The following is a 20366-nucleotide window of genomic DNA, read 5'->3' as shown; positions in this document are numbered from 1 at the left end:
TACTAATCGATATTACGCAATTATTATCACTGTATTGGAAGTGGACGCAGCCACCATAGTAACCACCTGACATGTGTACCTGTGACCTCCCCACTTATCGCGAGAACCGAATACCGGAAGTGTCCAGGCGTATCATGTGATTTGCTCCTGCTGGTACTCTGCCTGAGGAGCCATGTCAAAATAACTCTAATTTGGGCAGGACGGTGTTGGAATAAGCTCACGTTTCGTTCGAGGGGAACTGTACAAGATGCAGAACGTGATAAACACAGTGAAAGGCACGGCTCTCGGAGTGGCCGAGTTTCTCACTCCAGTGTTGAAGGTAAACTTGTCATCCATGCTAGCTTGTTGATAGGTGTTGGCTAACAGCTACTGTCATCCACACATGAACAGATGATCAGTGCTGTCCACTAGCTCACGGTAACATGCGTCACATTAGTAAAGCACTGCTTCTGTACAAGCTAACGGACCCAATGAAATGTCCAGGCATCACTATACATTTGCACAGCTGTTTACTGCTTAAACTAACAGTGTGGTGAGCCTGACGAGACACCGTCTGGTTCTGTTATTCACAGGAATCGAAATTCAAAGAGACTGGAGTCATCACACCAGAGGAGGTGAGGATATACTCGTTCAATCCAAACTTAGATTATGTGTTTTATTAGCTTGTCTAACGTAAATACTGCAAATAATATAACCTGTCTGTTCAAGTAGGGCTCACACCCAATCCTCTGTTTTCATGTTGTAGTTTGTAGCGGCTGGAGATCACTTGGTTCACCACTGTCCCACATGGAAATGGTGAGTCACAAATATACTGTCCTCATGGTGAATACTCCAGGCATGGTTGATGTTTAGATGGTGCTTACAGGAAGGAAATCACAGATCAACTTCCACATAGTCAGCAGCACTCACTGCAGCATGATCTACAGTATCCACACTGGTTTACTGAAGAACCTCCACAGAGGTGACACTCATTCAGATCATGGAGTAGAGAAGGGCTTTATGGAGAGAAACCTGGTGTCAGAATAGTCAGTACTGTCAGTAGTAATGTCAGTACTGTGGGTAGTAATGTCAGTACTGTCAGTAGTAGTGTCAGTACTGTGGGTAGTAATGTCAGTACTGTCAGTAGTAGTGTAGTAGTGTCAGTACTGTCAGTAGTAGTGTCAGTACTGTCGGTAGTAATGTCAGTACTGTCAGTAGTAGTGTAGTAGTGTCAGTACTGTCAGTAGTAGTGTCAGTACTGTCGGTAGTAGTGTCAGTACTGTCAGTAGTAGTGTAGTAGTGTCAGTACTGTCAGTAGTAGTGTCAGTACTGTCGGTAGTAATGTCAGTACTGTCAGTAGTAGTGTAGTAGTGTCAGTACTGTCAGTAGTAGTGTCAGTACTGTCGGTAGTAGTGTCAGTACTGTCGGTAGTAGTGTCAGTGCTGTGGGTAGTAATGTCAGTGCTGTCAGTAGTAGTGTCAGTGCTGTGGGTAGTAGTGTCAGTGCTGTGGGTAGTAGTGTCAGTACTGTCGGTAGTAGTGTCAGTACTGTCGGTAGTAGTGTCAGTACTGTCGGTAGTAGTGTCAGTACTGTCGGTAGTAGTGTCAGTACTGTCGGTAGTAGTGTCAGTGCTGTCAGTAGTAGTGTCAGTGCTGTGGGTAGTAGTGTCAGTGCTGTGGGTAGTAGTGTCAGTACTGTCGGTAGTAGTGTCAGTACTGTCGGTAGTAGTGTCAGTGCTGTCAGTAGTAGTGTCAGTGCTGTGGGTAGTAGTGTCAGTGCTGTGGGTAGTAGTGTCAGTACTGTCGGTAGTAGTGTCAGTACTGTCGGTAGTAGTGTCAGTGCTGTCGGTAGTATTCAATTCAATTCAATTCAATTTTATTTGTATAGCCCAATATCACAACAGAGTGTCTCATAGTGCTTTACAAAGTTCACTGAAATAAACAAGTGTAAGCAAACAAGCAATCTAATAAAGAGTCCAGCAGTCGATGAGGCCAGTGGATCAGTCCGATGGATCAGTCCGAGGCATCACCTGCCCTTTATGACCCTCCTTCTTCGGGAAGGAAAAACTCAAAAAACCCAGTGGGAAAAGAGAAACCTCCGGGAGCACCACAGTGAAGGAGAGATCCAGCTCCCAAGGACGGACAGGCTGTAGCCTTGGACAGACGCACATCCATTGGCTGGTGGAGAACCACATCAGCGGGGCCAGGACCAGGATCCATACGAACCAGGGAACCACATCAGCAGAACCAGGACCAGGATCCACAGGAACCAGAGAACCACATCAGCGGGACCGGGACCAGGACCCGCAGGAACCAGAGAACCACATCAGCAGGGCCAGGACCAGGATCCACAGGATCCACAGGAACCTGAGAGATGAGAAAGCACAGAAACGCTCCGGGGAAGATAGCAAGTTAGAGGCAGACATTTGACTGACATGAGACATAACGATGGAGAGGAAGAGGAGGAGAGAGAATAGAGGAGCTCAGTGCACCATAGGAGTCCCCCGGCAGTCTGAGCCTATAGCAGCATAACTAGGGGCTGGTCTAAGGCCTGATCGAGCCCTTAAATATATGCTTTGCTAGTACTGTCAGTAGTAGTGTCAGTGCTGTGGGTAGTAGTGTCAGTGCTGTCAGTAGTAGTGTCAGTGCTGTCAGTAGTAGTGTCAGTGCTGTCAGTAGTAGTGTCAGCGCTGTCGGTAGTAGTGTCAGCGCTGTCAGTAGTAGTGTCAGTGCTGTCAGCTGACACTGTAATATTCCTTACACCATGTGTTCTGACAGTAACAGCTGACCTCTGGTGACTTCACTTCTCTGTTCTTGGGATATTTCACAGTACAGTGGAATGTTCCACATGAAGAAACCCGCTGTGTTGCATCACAGCGTTTACTGTGTCTGTCACCGTTTGGCACATTCTCAACAACTGAGAAAGAAATTAAAGTATTGACTTAACTTATTGTTGAGTTGTTATTTTTTATTCTAAACACATACTGTACTGTACGGTACTGTATGAACACTGTTATTGGAAAAGTTTGATGACCCACATCCCTGTTTGTATTTCACTGTGTAATCCTCTGTCACTAAGACACTTCCCATGTCAGTCACTCAGCTTGTGTTCCTCCTTTAAAGGAAGCATGAAAGAAAATTATAACAGCAATTTATCAAATGTAAAACTGATGTAAATAAAGACATTTTGGACCAGGGTTTTACTAGTTTAATGATGTTTGTGATTCCGTCTCCTTCAGGGCTACTGGGGAAGAAGTCAAGGTGAAGCCGTATTTGCCCCCGGATAAACAGTTTCTCCTGACTCGCAATGGTAGGATGTGGAACTGTTGTTTATTTAATGCTTCATTGAGAATTTAAATTACAGCGTGAATGAAAAAGAACTGAGAATGAATTTTGAAAGGGAATATAATGGCATGACACATAATTGATGAAAAGTGAAATGTAATAGTGCTAAACTCTGTTCTACTCACTCTGTTTTACTCTGCATTGATTAGTTGAATGGAGACATTTAAATGTTTCTTTTAAAAGCCCCTTTACTGAATGTTTTCAAAGATCAGACTTTAATGTGAATTCAGCTTCTTTTCATAGCTTATTTAAACTTTATTCATTGTTCATTAAAATAAATCTCATGTTAATTTCATTTCAGAGCCAAAGTCTAGCTTTGCTGAGATGTGTATCTCCTTGTGTGTAGCTTGTGTTGAACCGTGCAGTGTACAGTGTAGCCTCACCTCTCTGTGTCTGTGCTCTTTGCAGTTCCCTGTTACAAGCGTTGTAAACAGATGGAGTATTCAGATGAGCTGGAAGCCATCATAGAGGAGGATGATGGAGACGGGGGCTGGGTGGACACTTACCACAACTCAGGTCAGACAGCATACGCTACATAAACCTATATATGTGTGTGTTTATCTATTAGCAAGACCTTGATATGTGTCAAAGTGTCTCTAAAGATGAGCAGAATAACTTCTGACTTGTGTTTGAGCAGGTGTGTTGGGAGTCACAGATGCTGTACAAGAAATTTCACTGGACAATAATAAAGTACGTTTCTTTTTTTTTTTTTTATATAAGCAGTGCAGTAGCAGCTCAGATACTGTACATTTGCTGAAACTGCAGTGGCCCAGTAAAGTAGTAGTGCAGTGAGGATTCTACACACAGGCAGTGTTGTGTTGTAGTGCTGATAGTCACTCACTGTGTGGCTCTGGGGTCAAAGCTGTTCTCGAGTCTGTTTGTCTGTGATGTGATGGAGCCGAGGCGCCTCCCAGGGGGCAGCAGGTCAAACAGATGATGTCCAGGGTGGGGTTGGTCTTTCACTGTGTTGGCAGCTCTACTGAGGCAGCGACAGCCCAACAAGTCCTCCAAAGCTGGCAGTGAGCTGCTCCCCTTGGCTTTATGTAGCTTTATACTGAGTTTGTTCAGCTACAACTTTACTTTTCTGGTCCAGTTTCACTGCAGCCAGCTGTTTTGCAGTCACTGTACTACCTGCCCAGCAGCAAACATCAGACTGATACAGTTAGAGAGCAGCTGGTGAACAGAGTGGACAGTTTTCTCAAGAGTTTGAGACCAAAAACCTCATTTTGAACCCAAACTATGTAAAAAAAAAAAAAAAGGTTTTAAAACACAAAAGTTTTCTTTAAGAATTTTAAAATCAGACTATGACCATTTTGTTTGGACTGTGGTTGAGACGTGCAGTTGTAAATGGGTCTCTTTTCATTTAAATTCCCCTAGGACAAGAATATGAACGCCACATCTGCAGCATGTTGTGATGATGATGAAGATGAGGACGAAGATGGAGAAGCAGCAGATATGGAAGGTATCCATATGGTACTCCTGTCCTCGGAGTAGTCAAGCTGACATTTGGTTTCGTTTAAACAGCCTGTACTAATTCATGCTGTCTTTTCAGAGTACGAAGAAAGTGGCTTGTTGGAAACAGATGAGGTAGACGGCTCCGAGCCTCCCACCATGTCCGTTATTGTGTGGTCTAATCTTTGTTTTCGTCAGTGCGACCCCACTTTACATTTCTTCCCTGTGTCTAGGCAACCCTGGACACCAGTAAGATGGTAGAAACTAAAACCAAAGTGGATCCTGGGAATGAAGATGCCATCCTTCAGACTAGAACATATGACCTGTACATCACATATGATAAATACTACCAGACCCCCCGACTCTGGCTCTTTGGATATGATGAAGTATGTATCTGGGCAAAATGGGACGTCATAACTGTTTCTTTTTAAAAAGTCTGAAGCTCTATCAGCGTGGAAAAGTTAGTGTTCTATAGCCGACGGTTCACTTGCTACATTTTCGGGCAGATGCAGAGTATTAAACATTAAATAAACAGGGAAACCAATAATGTGGAGTTGATATTATTTTGCTTAAAGCTGCAGAGACTCATCCCAAACCAGACTGACAGGCACACAGCACTGAGAGATAAACCCGTAGCTCATCAAGGTGTTGTGCTGTTTTCCAGGACAGGCAACCACTGACTGTAGAACAGATGTATGAGGACATCAGCCAGGACCACGTGAAGAAGACAGTCACCATTGAGAACCACCCCCACCTTCCTCCACCTGCCATGTGCTCTGTCCACCCCTGCAGGTGAGGAAGACAAACCGCCTTGAGGTGCACACATGCAGGCGGGGTTTAAGAGCAGTTCCACCATCATTACTGTGGATTTTATATCTATTATGTCTGTGAAGTAAAGAAAAGCATTTTGACATGATTCCACACAGGTATCATAATGTCACAGATGCTTTTCTTCTATTTCTGCTGGCTGTAGCTGTTCGAAGCCCTCTGCTGTAACACAGAGAACTGGTGCAAGCTGGTGCAATGATTTCCTGACTAACCCCTCAGGGGCAGGCTATCTATGAATTATCACGGGACCGCTTTAGGATTTACTGGGATGCCTCTGGTGCAGAATAAACAGCAGTATTGAAATGTGGGGATTCTTGAATCCTTAATGTTGAATTCCTGAATCGTTGGGTCTCTCTCTAATTAAAGAGTTTGGTCTAGACCTGCTGTTTATGGAAAGCGTCTTGAGATAACGCTGTTATGAACTGGCGCTATATGATTAAAGATTGATGTAACGTTTACTTTCAGACATGCCGAAGTGATGAAAAAGATCATTGAGACTGTGGCAGAAGGGGGAGGAGAGCTGGGAGTGCACATGTATCCTTTCATGGTAATAACCTGTTCCAGGTCTCCCTCTTTCACATATGCATCAGTTTGTATTGAACAGCTTGAACAGTTTGTTCTTATTCACTACTGAAAATGATGTTCATTCTCATGCAGCATGTATTTTAAGGTGTTCCTGTTCAGAATACAAAATATGGGAGGGCAGTAGAGAGACTGAGGCAAGGTCAGACCAGGAGCATGACTAAGTTATTTTAGCAGAGCTCTCAGATCAGCACCACTACACAGGATAAAGAGCAGGAGCAGCAACTTCAAGCAAACGTGCCTTTCTGTTCCCCTCAGTCGATCACAATAGAAACTCTTCAGTGTCAGATTTTGCCCCTCTGTTTACATGGCCTGTCCCTTTTGTATTAGATTAATTGAGTATTTAATTCGCTAGATAAGCAACAAAAGGACACTCCTGTTGGGTTATTATTCCAAGTTGGAACCAGTGAATTGATGTCGTGCTACAGCACAGTGTAGAATTCACGTAGTTTTGCTCATTTGTGGTGTCTCTGCTGCCTCGCTGCTAACATTTCAAACTTGTTGTCATGGTAACATCACTGTAAGGCAGTAAATACCTTTGTCCAGTGACTCACCAGTTTGTCAGGACGACAGTTTTTACAACCTGGAGCACAGGCGACAGTCTGCTGCACTGCTACACTCTGACTTTTAAATCGTGACCAATCATCACACACACACACACACACACACACACACATGGATACTGAGCTCCTCTGTGCTTTCCTTAACCTACACACTCAGGTATCTTCTGATTTTCCTCAAGTTCGTCCAGTCTGTCATTCCCACAATAGAATACGACTACACGAGACACTTCACCATGTAGCTTCAGAAATCTGCCTCTGCTAAAACAACATGGGTTCATGGAAAGATCAGCTCTTCTGCTTCTATGTTCTGGTCCGGCCTGATTACAACTGGTTTGTGGAGTATTTGTGTTACTCATGTCACACTGTGGCGGTATGTGACAGACCTGTCTGGTAAAGGAACAGGCTTGTTTTCATGAAACCCAGGTTCAGATGATAACATTTTAATCTGTGTATCCAGTACAGAGATGGATGTGTTCTGTCCAACTGCTCCCAGTCAAAGCACGAAAACTACACCGTTCATCAGACTCATGTTTGTTTTTTTCTATTTCTCCTGCTGAAATGTAAAAACAGCACACTTGGACATATTTATATATTGGCTATAATCAGCTTGCTACCAGTTTAAGTTGTTATATGGTGTTTTTGTTTTGTTGCTGGCTGTCTGATTGATCTAACTCTAGCACCTACGCTCAGTTAGACATATCTCTGCACGCAGAAATGACACTGATATCTTGTCATCTGACTCTGGGTAAGACGGTAGACAAGGCTTTGTGATAAGAGCCCATTGTTCCTCTGATGTTTCTCTACAGGTTTAATGTCGTGATCGCAGTGTGGTGAGCTCTCACAAAGGATTCATTCTGTCACTAAAAGTCACCCCATTCCACACTGCTTTTCTGCTTCAAATATAAAAGTCACTTTCAGGAAACATATGAGCCCTTTTTGTGCAAAGTGTCAGCTCCTTGAGTTGGTAAGATTGAGATGTTCTGGTCCTGGACAAGCCTGAATTAGACGGTTCCAAGTGGACACACTGAAAACATCAGTTTATGTCCTGCCATAGTATCAGAGACACAAATTAAAGCTGCATTATGTGAAGCTGTAAACACAACGATATTTTATCACCTTAGACAGTTGCCCATCAACACGTCCCAAAAAACAGAGTAACATAAATATTCTTTCTTTATTTTGTTTGCACCTGATGAATATAAGTCAAATATACGCTCTCTTTTAGAACTGTTTTTGGTCCGGTGAGAAACATGTCTCTTTAGTTGCTCAGTGCTCAGCTATGTTCACCAGCTGGTCTCTGACTGCTCTGTTTGCTGCTGAGCAGAGAACAGTAACACTGAACATGGCCTGCCCTACACTGTGGCCCCTCACTGCCTTTGTTTCATCTGTATAGCACATCCAATTCTTATACAACTTCAAATAATATTTAGAGGAAAAGATCTCAATTCTGTGGAGGTGGACTAGCTATAAGTAGGAAATCTGTTTTCTTGCCAACATCATGTCCTAAAAAGTCTGTGACCCTGATGGCAGCATTGATGGAAGCTTCTTGAATATTATTATTGTTCCCATGTATCACTGCAGTGGTTATTAATGCTTCCATTCTAAAGCACTTGCAGCAGTCATGGCTGAACCTCATTAATGTAAGTCAGCTCTCTATGCCAGTTTGTCTTAATACTTCATTCTCTGAATGTGTTCCTGGCGAGGTCCTCTCAATCACCCACGGTTCTTGTGCTTGGCTTCAATGGTTTTTGTGTTTTACTTCAACTTTGGAACATTTTCTCTCCTTTGCAGCTTGTTGAAAAATCATGAGACCTTTTTTCAGTTTCTCATGCTCCTACAAGTGTGATGTATCACTTCCTGTTGTGTCTAAGAGCTATGTCAAGGTTGGCTGTGACCTCTATTGTGCAGCACTTTTGAAAAACAAATAGCCTGATTTTACTGTCACAAGCTTCTCTGTGTACTTCAATAAATAATTTAATGAATTTCTGGTCTCTTTTTTACAAGATTGTGAATTCTTAACTATTTTGGCTCATGATAATAACATGTTTCTGACAGTACTTACACAGCTACATGAAGTACCTGCTTCAATGAGCTGCGCTCCACTTTCCTTGTTGTCTGTTGGTTGGATAAAATACTCACTCTTGTGCTGCCTATTGGTCTAGTCTTCTGGTGCAACTTGCTCAGTGGTAACACACATGTACATTTATCAATAAAGAGTTTCCCAAATATGGCAAACAGAATTGGATTTGTGCATTTATTGGGGCTGGGGGTGGGTGCTGGGAGTGGTGGTTAGCGTCATTACTACCGCTCCTTCACATTATACATATAGAGCTTTGGTACATAAGCAAACATCTCTGCCATTAAGGAAAACATTACTATACTAGAGATTTTTTATTTTCTGAGCTTTTTTCTCTGCTGCTGTTCCATATACCCACCAGCAGGTGGCGGCAGGGTGCCTACAGGCTAGTTAACAGAAAGCCAGAGGAGATGCAGAATTCATGGGTCGTCTAATATTCACTTGAGAGTAACAGGAATAATAAAGAAGAATGCGTTTGCTCTGCTGGTCTATTCTCTCACACTCCAGTCCTGCAGGCGGCGGTGTGCACCTGTACGCTGGGTTGACGAGCGCCAGTAAAGTTCCACGAAGAAGAACCGGAGGAGGGAGAGGAGTAGCATGCTGTCAGACCGCTGTGAGTGGAGGTCACTGAGTGTGGGGCCAACATGTCTGTGCTCCGCCCGACTCTTCTGCTCTGTGTGTATGGCTTCTTCTCCAACCTGCGGCCGTCGGAGCCTTTCCTCACCGCCTACCTGATGGGACCAGACAAGAACCTGACAGAGACTCAGGTGAGTTAGCCTGCTGGGCTAACGGCTAGCTGCCGAGGCGTTCAGGGAACCTAGCGTAACTTAGTTAACATCTACGTCACTTTTACTATATTACCTCTGCAGAAATGCGTCATATGACCAGTGAATAAGCTTTCTACATCATACTGATGAATATAATATGAATATATATCTTTAAAATCAAATGGAGCAGTGTTTTTGACTCTCCTGGTGATGAGACAAATGTTCCCAGGCTCTTGTGTAACGTTAGGACCTGTCATGTGCACCTGTTTCTGCGGTGCTCCTGCAGACTGAAGGTGAACCTCAGCAGGGTTCACCTCTGTGTGCTGCCCAACACAACTAACACACAGCTTCCACTTTAAAAGTGTTTGTAGAGGCCATATCATCCCTTTGGCTCCTGTTCCTGATTTCCTATCTTCTACTTTTAGGACTTACTTCCACTAAACCAAACAGTCCATGTGAACACTGCTGATCCTGTAAATGATCCAGAGGAACAGGGACACTGTCTCTAGAAAATATGTTGTCTCTAAATCTTTTAAAAGCTTATTCCGTAATGTGTGAGCAACACAAACCTAAGTTCTCCTTTGTATTGGGGCAAAAGCAAAAATCTAGAAAGTCACCCCAAACCCAGGACAAGTCAAACCAAAGAAAGAGTTGTTTTTCTTTTGGATGAATGGAGCCTTCACAGCCGTCTCTCTGGCAGGGCTCCCCGTGTTTTTTTTAATGCAGTCTAAAGCTTTTTGCAGTGCATTTTTTTTTCTTGTTGTACCACCAGTAGAGTCGCATGTGCCAGAGTTGGAATGCATCCATCCATCCACATTCCCCCTGCCTCAGCCTCTCTTCTGCTGTCTGTCTCAGCATGCTTTAGCATTAAAGGGAAGCCTGTGCGACTGGATGTCTTCTAATGGCTGAGTCCTTTTGTTCCAACAGGGTCAGACATACTTGTTTCAGACCCAATAATCCCTCTTAAAAAAATTATTGAATCCTTTGGAATTTCTGGTTAATCCTAAAATAATTACTTCCAGCCTAGTAACCATCCAGAAAAGAACTGCTGACCAAACTAAGATAGCAAATGACTTTCCTGAATCCATCGCTTGTAAGTCATGGCAGTTTCAGGAAATACAGAAACTGTTTGAAGATATGAAATTAGTTGGAAGTCACTGCTGCATTGTGCCTTCACTTATAAAAGTATGGCTCTGACTGAGTTACAGTGAATGGGTTGAATCCAATCTATAAGGAAGGAGTTAAAATGTTTAGTGGCCCATACAGAGATCTTGTGCCACTTGGAAATTTACTTGGGCCACTGTGGTTGTGAATATATATTAATGAATTTCCAACACAGCAGACTAATTCATACCTAAAGATTTTGCCGAGGATTCTGCTTTTACTGCTCAGCTGCAGAGGAATGTCAGCAGGCTCTAACATAGGATGTGAAGGTTAGCAGTCTGGTATAGTCAATGAATTGTCCCTAAATCCATGCTGAAAAAACACCGGAACACCACGAATGCCTTCTTAATAAGGTACACGTTGACTTATTTGCAACACTGGGTTGCACATCAAGATACAAGTGGTTGTCCCACTATGGTACACAAGGAAAACCTTTGTTCCATACACCAGCAGGGCTGTGCAATATGAACAAAGTGTCTTATCTCGATGATGGTTATATCATATCTAGATAAGGCTACATATCACAGTAAACCAGTGAAACAAAACCAAGTGATGCCTCCTGTGACTGATAAACAAGCTCAGTCAACCTCCAGGAACATTTGAGTTCCCTCCCCAAATCTGCCTGATGTGCGGTGGTCAGCTCCTCAGGACGGATGGCCTGGGAGCCGGGCAGTTTACTGCTGCTATGGGGGGTAAAACTACAAATAACAGACTTTTTTTTATGGCTAGTACTGACAGCACATTATTAAAGTAAATGAAAGTGCATCACATTGTCCCTTAGGGTTCTTGGAGAAGTGGGATATGGAGTCCCCTGCAGCCAGAAATGCTGAACTCTTCAGCAGCCAGATTGCATTGAGGTGTTTTAATTGTCTCGCTGTTTGTTCTTTAACAGATGTTCCCAGAACTCCCTGTAATTCTTCATGTGTTATCTGCAGGTTGTCAATGAAATATATCCAATATGGACATATTCCTACCTGGTGTTGCTGTTCCCCATCTTCCTGGCCACCGACTACCTCTGCTATAAGCCTGTGTTGCTCCTGCAGGCTACCAGCTTAGTAGTGACCTATGTTATGCTGCTGAAGGCGGAGGGCATGCTGGCCATGCAGCTCCTGGAGTTTTTCTTTGGGCTGGCCACAGCCTCGGAAGTGGCCTACTTCTCCTACATCTACAGCGTGGTGGAACCAGCACATTACCAGAGAGTGACGGGGTACTGCCGCAGCATCACTCTGTTTGGGTCAGCTGCTGGATCTCTGAGTGGTCAGCTCCTGCTCTCTGTGGCCAACGTTCAGCTGCTCCACCTCGTCATTATCAGTCTGACGTCAGCCACCGTGGCCTTTGTTGCTCCATGGTTTCTACCCATGCCCAAGAGGAGCTTGTTCTTCCACAAGAGTCAGGGAGCAGTAGAGGATAGCCCACAGAGCAGCAGCTCAGGCCTGCTGGAGAGGGCTGAGGATTCAGAGAGCAAAGTGGCTCTGAACACCCAGGACATCTCCACGGTGAGTGACAAGCTGCTTTCCTCAGGACACACCAGGGTCAAGATAGATCTAGAGTAATTGTATTTATTTGAAGAGACACACTGAGTCACTTGGTACCTGCTCTCCATGCAGATACCCAAGTCCTCTAAGGCAGGAAGTCACAGCAGTGGTCTTTTGGACGTGCTGCGGATGCTGTTTGATGACTTTCTGCAGTGCTACAGAAGTCGCCCCCTGCTGGCCTGGTCCCTGTGGTGGGCTCTCGCCACCTGCGGCTACTTCCAGGTCATCAACTATGCTCAAGTACTGTGGGAGAACATCCGTCCATCCCAGGAATATGAAATCTACAACGGCTACGTAGAGACATTGTCCACACTGTTAGGTGATGATGCCAGTCTGGCCAGCAGGTTTTACATACAGAGATCTCTGACGTGATGTATGAATGAACAGTGTTTTGAACTAACTCCTGTGTTGTGCTGGTCCACAGGGGCTCTGGCAGCTCTGCTGGTGGGCTACTTACCTGTGTGCTGGACTGTGTGGGGAGAGCTGGCTCTGTGTGTCCTCTCCCTGCTTATGGCGGTGTGTGTGCTTGTCATGGACACCCTGAGGAATATCTGGCTGTGCTACAGCTCATATGTCCTCTTCAGAGCCACATACATGCTACTCATCACTGTGGCTACGTAAGTACAAAGAGGCAGCATGAAGCTTTTCTCTCATGTTTCTCTCAGATTTTTTGGGTTGTATTCCTGTTTGTAAACTGCATTTTAGAGACCTTCTCAGTGTTGACAGACAACTGTAAGCAGAAAGGGGAAGAGAGACAAGGGAAGCTTGTGTAACCATCCAGTTACTGTCCAGATTGCAGCAACCATTGCTGATGATGTCTACACATCTGGGGGGTTGGTCTCACTGTGAGACTAAACCAACCATAATGAAATGAGAGGTCGGCAAGAAGAAGCATCTCCAGCTATCTTAACATATCCTGGTATCTACTTTGAAAAGTTACCACGCCAAAAAAAACTGAACATGAGCTTAAGCAAATAACAGGGTTGCTGGATAATGTGTACTAAATGTTCTCGTCTGTGTTCTTCTTTGTTTCCACATCTCAGCCCCCAGTTTATACTTCAGTTGAAGCAGTAGGTTGTGGGTGGATTTGGATGTCAGCTCTAATGTTTTATTTGAGACACTTTTCTATAGATGTACAGCTTTCTGTGTCTGACCTCTGAATCACCAGATATCAGATTGCAGCCAGTCTCAACATGCAGCGCTATGCCTTGGTGTTTGGAGTGAACACCTTCATGGCTCTGCTGCTGCAGTCTCTGCTCACTGTGGTGGTGGTGGACTCAGCTGGCCTCGGCCTTGATGTCTTCACTCAGGTGAGGAAGTACATCTGAGCATATACAGTATATAACTACATTATACAAACGTAGTAAAATATATTCCATTCTGTAACTTTCAGAAGACCATATCTGTGAAAAAGAGAGTCAATAGGAGCATTTACCTTGGACCATGATATGGCACATAGAACTTTCTTCTCTAAGTCTGTAGTTTCGCAAGATAGCTTGAAGGTTAAAGGTGCTTTAGAAGAGGCTTCAACTTGAAAAATCGGTTAACTTATTTTAACAGTTTTCTGCCATATACATATTGCTCCTCTCAAACATATAACTTCTGAACCAACACCACACCATAATGTAGTAATGTATTAATAACTACATTGATTTTTTTTTCACTGAGATCATAAAATTGCCTTTCAAGTGGTGCTCTTTTTCATTTGATTTATCCAAGTAATTAAAGTCTATTACACACTATTCCTTAGCTTTTCAATTTCATTCACAATGGCTTTAAGGCTTTTGCAACAGATTTATATCATTTGGATTTTTGATGTAGTGCTTATGGAGTTTGTTGATGGAGTTTAAAATACCCCCACTAAACCATAATTTCTAATCTGAGGCACCGCATTTGAAAAGTGAAATGTTAACTTGATCAATAATTATCATGTTTCCTTCCCCCAGTTCTTCATCTATAGCGGCTACTTTGCTGTCATCTCAGTGGTCTTCCTAGTTGCTGGGCTTTGCAAACTGGCCTCCAGGAGGTACTCCAAGCAGGAGGTCCCAGCCAACAGCTCAGCAGAAATGGATTCGGGCTCTTCTCCAATCAGTGATGCCAGCTCCTACTGATAGCACACAATCATAGATATTGTTGAGCCTCACATACTAAAGCAGCCAAGGTGAGTGAGCACAGCGACATCAACACTGGTGTTGATGACTGCAAACACTGAATGGGGGCCCTGTGACTTAACTGTACAGAGAATGTGCAGTATAACTAAACAGTGAGTGAATAGAGGCCTTTTGTTGGTTCACACATATAAACAGCCTATAAACAACCCTTTGATGCACCTTTGAAATTGTTACCTTAATGTCCCTTCGCACAAAAAAGGGGTAATAAAAAATCAAGCTATAAAAATGTTCTAAATTATTATATTATTAAATATAATATTAAACCAGCATCAGTCCTAATCATACATATCAAATATTAATGAATTAAAAAAAGTTTTTGTCATGATGCAACTCCATTTTATGGTCTAAAATACACTATGAGCTATTTATTTTCCATATGCTTTATGCAAACTGTAATTCAAAATCAAGCTGTACAATCGATTTTCTACTTTCTTTGAATTTTATTACCTGCATCAGACCTAATCATAGATATCAAATATTTATTGTTTTTTGTGCTGTAACAAAGAGCCTCGCCTATTGCCCATGTAACATTTCCACTTATTTATTATAACAACATAAAACAGCAAGAATAAGATCTATAAATGAACATAACCCGAATAACGATAACAACGTAACATAACAGCACACAGAACAGTTCAGGGGAGGCAGGAGCTGCAAATGGCGCCGTAATGCTCCTTGCAAACATGTTTTCCACATTTTTTGCAGGTGCAGAATATCACTCTGTGTAGGGCAGAGCGCACACTGCCTCCTCACATGGGTGGTGGGTATGCGGGGTGAGTGTGGTGGGGTTACGTGAGCCAGCCTGAGCTTCTCAGACGAGGCTGGCGGGCCCTGGTGTCTGTGGGAGGCGGTGTCTGCGGGCCATCTGTGGGGTAACTAGTTCATTAATGCCTGTGCTGGACATTAGACAAAGCCCTTGGCTTTGGCTCCCGTTTTTCCCCGTAATGCAATGTGCACGCTGTAAACATGTGCGCGTGCACACACACGCACTCTCACATGCATGTGTTCCTACACACATGTACTCACACACCCACACAAACTTCAGCCTCAGAGCTTGCATTGTATTTTATATATTGGTATTTATTTTATTTCTTAACTTTTTTTTTTTTATTTCCCTTTCTTTCACTGTAATTTTTTCTAAATGTAGCTGTTGTGTATATGCGAATTTCCCCTTTGGTGGATGAATAAAGGTGCATCTATTCTATTCTAGCTTGCGTGGAGAGAGCAGATGGATATAGTGCATAGTGCGGAGAAATGAGACATGCATGTTTTTGAGCGGGATCAAAAATAGTGATTTGAATGGGTTTCGATGAGCACTTTGTGCATAGGGACGTTAAACAGGTCTATTTCAGGCCACGTTGTTTACAATACGCTAAAAATAAAAAATACATGAACACTCAAAAATGCACAACCTTGCATAAATCATCAACAATTTTCATGTAAAAAGAATAAAATATGCCAGAAATTAAAAGCTAAAAACAAAAATGTGCGTGGGTGCATCAAAGGGTTAATTTAGATCTAGTACAGCGTACATTAATGCCTGTGACGTGATATAAAGAGCTCAAACACTAGGATACAAACAGCAGAGGTACCTCTGTTTGTTACATTTGATACCAGCCAAAAAGATGTTTGTATTTTTCTGTTTATTATTTCCTCCTTTAACTGTAAAGATTGTGTATTGTACTAATACTGCTGAGGAGTATTGATGTCAGACTTATCAGCAGCGACCTTTAATGAACACAATGCTGTAGAAGCTTGAAATGTTTACACTGTCTGTGGCTGCACCACATGTTTCATATTGTTTGGCTGCATATGTCTGTGCAAGATGTTCTTTACTGCTAAATCCATAACTGGATTTAAAGTGCCTCAAATGATCAAAAATATCTGGAGCTGCTTCCTTCCTATGAATTCCTGAGCTTAACAGGAAGTTAAAGGATGTGTTTGTTGTCAACAAATCCCATGAAAAGACCAAAACCATCAACGTGTTGTTCGTCTCTTGGTACTTAAATAAACTACAGTGTGTGTTCACTTGTCAGCCAGTGCAACAGTGAGGCTCACTAGTGTGTTTGCAATAGTTTTTTAGAACGACAGTGGAGCTCTGTGGCACAGAGGAAGGAACTTATTAGCTGATTAATTCAGTGCTTGGTTTGCTCTGTACGTGGGATTTGTTGATGGAAGATAAATATAGAATGATATCAGACTTGGATTTAAAGGTCCCATATCATGAAAATGCATTTAGATTGTGTTTTGTGTTTGTGACAAACTTTGGGTTGTAAAATAAATGTGAAGTCACTTCCTACTTGATACTGGGCTGGTTAGACATGTGGAGGTGGCTAAGCCAAAATGCTAACGCCAGCACACTGCTTAGCCAACTGTTTTGTTCATGATTATTATGACTATCATTATTAGTGGGTGGTTAAAAGAGGCCCTCAGAAAGACGGGGGAAATGAAATCAGACCATTACAGATGTGTTTAATAGACGCACATAATTGGTAGCAATAAAGCTAAGAAGGCTACAATATGGGACCTTTTAATGTGTAAAAGTGATGACCAAATTATTGTTTATCAGCCAAATTATTTTTGAAAGTAGGGGCCAAATATGAATTAGAAATGTCTGCAGTGGAAAGCATTTATTCTGAGATATGGTATGTAACTGTAAGATGGTTCGCAAACAGTGTGCTGAACTGTCTGCAACATGACTATGACTTCTAGCTTTTATTGATCAGACTAAGTTCATGTGTTGTCATGTATCAATACAAGCGACTCAGAACAGTGTTGGATCAGCAATTGTAGCTCTTCTATAATAATTTATTTGCTAAGTGCACAGTCTGTTGGTTTGAATCACTGACTATCTAACACTGATTTAAAGGCAGAAGAAAAGCCAAAGTCAGTGTGAGTACATGGGAACATGTGACCCAGGGTCTCTGCATATAGACCCAGCACATGTATGGAGACAACATTTTAATGTGAATGACAATCTGTGAGTGCACTGATTTAACAATCTGTAACTGCAACAGTAGACCATTATAGGCATTTCAAAACTACATTATTTAAATGAACTAAGTTAACCTGGAGTATTTATTTGTAAAAATGTTTTGTCCAAGTTGGATAGAAGACAGTTGTCACCACTATTAAGACTCACTTCTGTTTGTCAGTGGTGACGGCAAACATGTGGCCTTTTGGAGCAGTGCCTCTCCTCATCTCCTGCTTATTCCAGATTTCTGTTACATTCTTTGCACTATTTATTTCTTACAACATGTTAGTTATTGCATAGAAATAGCAACTTTGAATTTTTCCTGTTTTCCTGTTGTTTTCTAGCCATACCATATATCTTTAAATAAACACAAATAGCATTTACTATCAAATGTTTTTTTCTTTTTTCAGTTTATGCATTCTTAGCACAATTCCCAAAGTGAAATGTTGTTTTAACTCCAGATACCAGTTAAACCAGTGGAATGTGAAAATGTTTGATTAATTTAGTGCCATTGCTGGAGCTGAGAATTGAGAGTTGGGCTCAAGTCAGACTGAAATATGACAAATATGAGGTCTGTAGACTCGATTTGGACTTGACTGCAGTGTCCTAACAGGTTGAACATGTTTTTTCTGTCATAGAATGGAATGAATAGTCTATCCACCTACCTTCAGCAGCTACTCTATCTAACCAGAAACCTGTGTGCAAATGTTTTTGTTAACGTTCCATGAAACCATGTGGCGGGTCAAACGTAGAGCAGCAGCCCACGAGCAAAAAGGGGTTGAAAGGGCTTTCATTGTGCAAGAAAAAGTTGGAAGTTTACAAATGGCCAAGAAACAAGTAAAACCCCAAACTGTTTCACAGATGGGCATCGCAAAGGTTTGGCCCTGACAGCAGTTTAATTATCAGAGGTCTGAATACAGCCTGGCACGGTGCTGGGCCCCCGTCCAGTTCTGTAACCCTGAATCCAGCAGGATTCTGCCTCCCAAAACAGGTGAAAGAACTGGCTAGAACTGACTAATAAGACCGAACAGAGTTACCTTTAGCTTAAGCAGTAACTTTAAACCTAAACAATGCAGAATGTTGAGTCTAAAATGTCACTATTAGAAGTTTGCTAAATGTGGGGCCTGAACAGCAACTGCTGTTTCTCTGTGACCCTAAAATGTTTGGCGCCAAGCATGTTGTCCTGGCTCAGAACGCCCTACTCATGTCCTGCTGCGTAGGCTGGACAGTGAGCCAAGCTCAGTGGTGGGCTGTTCTTACTTGTCATGGTACAATAAGGTCGCAGTGGGAAATTGACCCAAGATCTCTCAGCACAGAGCAATGGGAAAACACTGAAATGTTCAAACTATTCACCAAACTGTGTTAGTCATCCAGTTTTAAGATATTTCTCAGGTCAAAATTTGATTTTTTTTTAACATTCTTGGCCCACGTCCCTTTAGGCAAGCTAAATTATGGAATAACATCACATGTGAGGTAAATCACATGGAAAAGTCTTTGCTAAAAAGTCCAGAGTCCAGTCAAATCCAAGATGAATCCAATTTGCTTGCTAAACGAGTCATCATTTGTCTGTCTGCTGCTTCAAACTGACACCTATCCTGCTTTAGCAACCTTGTAGGCTTACAAGAGTTATACAAGATTAAAAGGCAGCATTCCAAGTGTAGTTTGAGGTTACTGCTGCTAAAGGTCCCATGTTATGGCTATTTTCAGGTTATACTTTTATTTGGCGGCCCGTAAACACAGTATTTTCCTCATAGTGCTCTGCTGCTGCTCCTCTTTTGAGCCTTCAGTTTTACCTCCTGTCTCTTGAAGACTGAAGAGGCCAGTGTGCTCTGATTGGTCAGCTCCACATGCCCGAGCAGGCTCTGCCCATGTTTCCAGAACCACTGCGTCCCATTTAGCTGCACTTCTACGTGTCCTGACTGTATAGCTGTGACATCACAACCTTACTGAAGTCCACCTGCAGTGTTCTGAGACATTCACAGTATTTATGTAGCGACTAGAGCTGCTTGATAATCACACCTCTCTTTCTGTCCAGTTGAATTGAGTCACAAGATTAGCGACTTCAGTTGGACTTGAGTCTCTCTCATTCATTGTAGCTTGAGAAAACCTACCAGGCCTTTTTTTTTAGAACAGCCATGTGGACTTACAGGTGTTATCAGGGCCATGAATGATGAGCTGAAGAGTAGACTCAGACAGTCAGGTGTGTTTTTATTGCTGCTGTGAGAGAGAATCTGTACCATTTTTATGGTTTGTGTTTTTGTCACAATGAAAAGGTAACGTATGTAAATCTGCAATATTAAATGAGTTCATTTTCTTTTAACTTTTGTTAATATATTTTTAACATGTATATTTTTACATTTTAACTGTCTTGTTGATTTTTCTTTTATTCTTTCGCCTATATGCTCCCGTGTTGTCACTCCTGGTCCTGCTGTGTTCTCTTTTGTACACTGCATTCAGTATTTTGTCAATAAAGCGAAGGAAAATGTCAGTCATACAGATGTGTGTCATACATCCCTTCATTCCTCTGTTCACATGGATATTAAGCTTTTCTTTTCCTTCTTCAATAGTTCACAGCTTCACACACACTGTGGGTCAGATTCCCACCAGGTGCTCACAGTTTTCATTTATCTACACTACACCTTCATCTACACTGCAGCACGATGAAAACGTTAATCCTAGCCCACAGCACGCTGCCGTTAAATATTTAAACAAGGCTCCACAGAACAAAGTCTTCCTCCTTGTTGGAATGGGTGCGTGTTGGAGAGGACAGTTATTTGGGGGTGACACTGATCCTGCAGGGTAACACAACAGAGAAGTGTCTCCTCATCCAGTCAGCTGCAGTGACACAATGACAGAACGCTGCCATCTACAGGCCTGAAGCTTTTCAACAGTTCAACACGACTGTCATCGCAGTGTTTCTGTTTGTTTGC

At 42.6% G+C, this 20366-nt stretch overlaps 2 protein-coding genes across 2 annotated transcripts; both read left to right on the top strand.

The window, feature by feature from the left end:
• Nucleotides 1–127: 127 nt before the first annotated feature.
• On the top strand, nt 128–8730 carry atg3 (autophagy related 3). Its single transcript, XM_070855777.1, has 12 exons — nt 128–319; nt 573–614; nt 746–795; nt 3218–3288; nt 3732–3839; nt 3961–4013; nt 4701–4785; nt 4876–4910; nt 5009–5161; nt 5440–5567; nt 6069–6137; nt 6906–8730. The coding sequence occupies exons 1-12, from the start codon at nt 248–250 to the stop codon at nt 6985–6987; spliced, it is 948 nt and encodes a 315-aa protein (XP_070711878.1). The 5' UTR covers nt 128–247; the 3' UTR covers nt 6988–8730.
• A 739-nt stretch (nt 8731–9469) lies between these two features.
• On the top strand, nt 9470–14506 carry slc19a2 (solute carrier family 19 member 2). Its single transcript, XM_070855654.1, has 6 exons — nt 9470–9592; nt 11692–12252; nt 12364–12610; nt 12716–12908; nt 13460–13601; nt 14238–14506. The coding sequence occupies exons 1-6, from the start codon at nt 9470–9472 to the stop codon at nt 14400–14402; spliced, it is 1431 nt and encodes a 476-aa protein (XP_070711755.1). The 3' UTR covers nt 14403–14506.
• The last annotated feature ends 5860 nt before the right edge of the window (nt 14507–20366 follow it).

This window comes from Pempheris klunzingeri, chromosome 24, assembly GCF_042242105.1.
Source record: "Pempheris klunzingeri isolate RE-2024b chromosome 24, fPemKlu1.hap1, whole genome shotgun sequence".
In the NCBI taxonomy this organism is placed as follows: domain Eukaryota; kingdom Metazoa; phylum Chordata; class Actinopteri; order Acropomatiformes; family Pempheridae; genus Pempheris; species Pempheris klunzingeri.
The sequence above is the reverse complement of the archived record's forward strand: the minus strand, read 5'-3'. Positions and strand labels throughout refer to the sequence as shown.

Excerpts from the sequence above, each read along its gene's own strand:
- slc19a2 (XM_070855654.1), top strand. The coding sequence starts at position 9,470 with ATGTCTGTGCTCCGCCCGACTCTTCTGCTCTGTGTGTATGGCTTCTTC. Across the intron at positions 9,593-11,691 it reads AGAACCTGACAGAGACTCAG|GTTGTCAATGAAATATATCC; the intron begins GTGAGTTAGCCT and ends TGTTATCTGCAG. Across the intron at positions 12,611-12,715 it reads GACATTGTCCACACTGTTAG|GGGCTCTGGCAGCTCTGCTG; the intron begins GTGATGATGCCA and ends GCTGGTCCACAG.
- atg3 (XM_070855777.1), top strand. The coding sequence starts at position 248 with ATGCAGAACGTGATAAACACAGTGAAAGGCACGGCTCTCGGAGTGGCC. Across the intron at positions 4,014-4,700 it reads TTTCACTGGACAATAATAAA|GACAAGAATATGAACGCCAC; the intron begins GTACGTTTCTTT and ends AAATTCCCCTAG. Across the intron at positions 5,568-6,068 it reads TGCTCTGTCCACCCCTGCAG|ACATGCCGAAGTGATGAAAA; the intron begins GTGAGGAAGACA and ends GTTTACTTTCAG.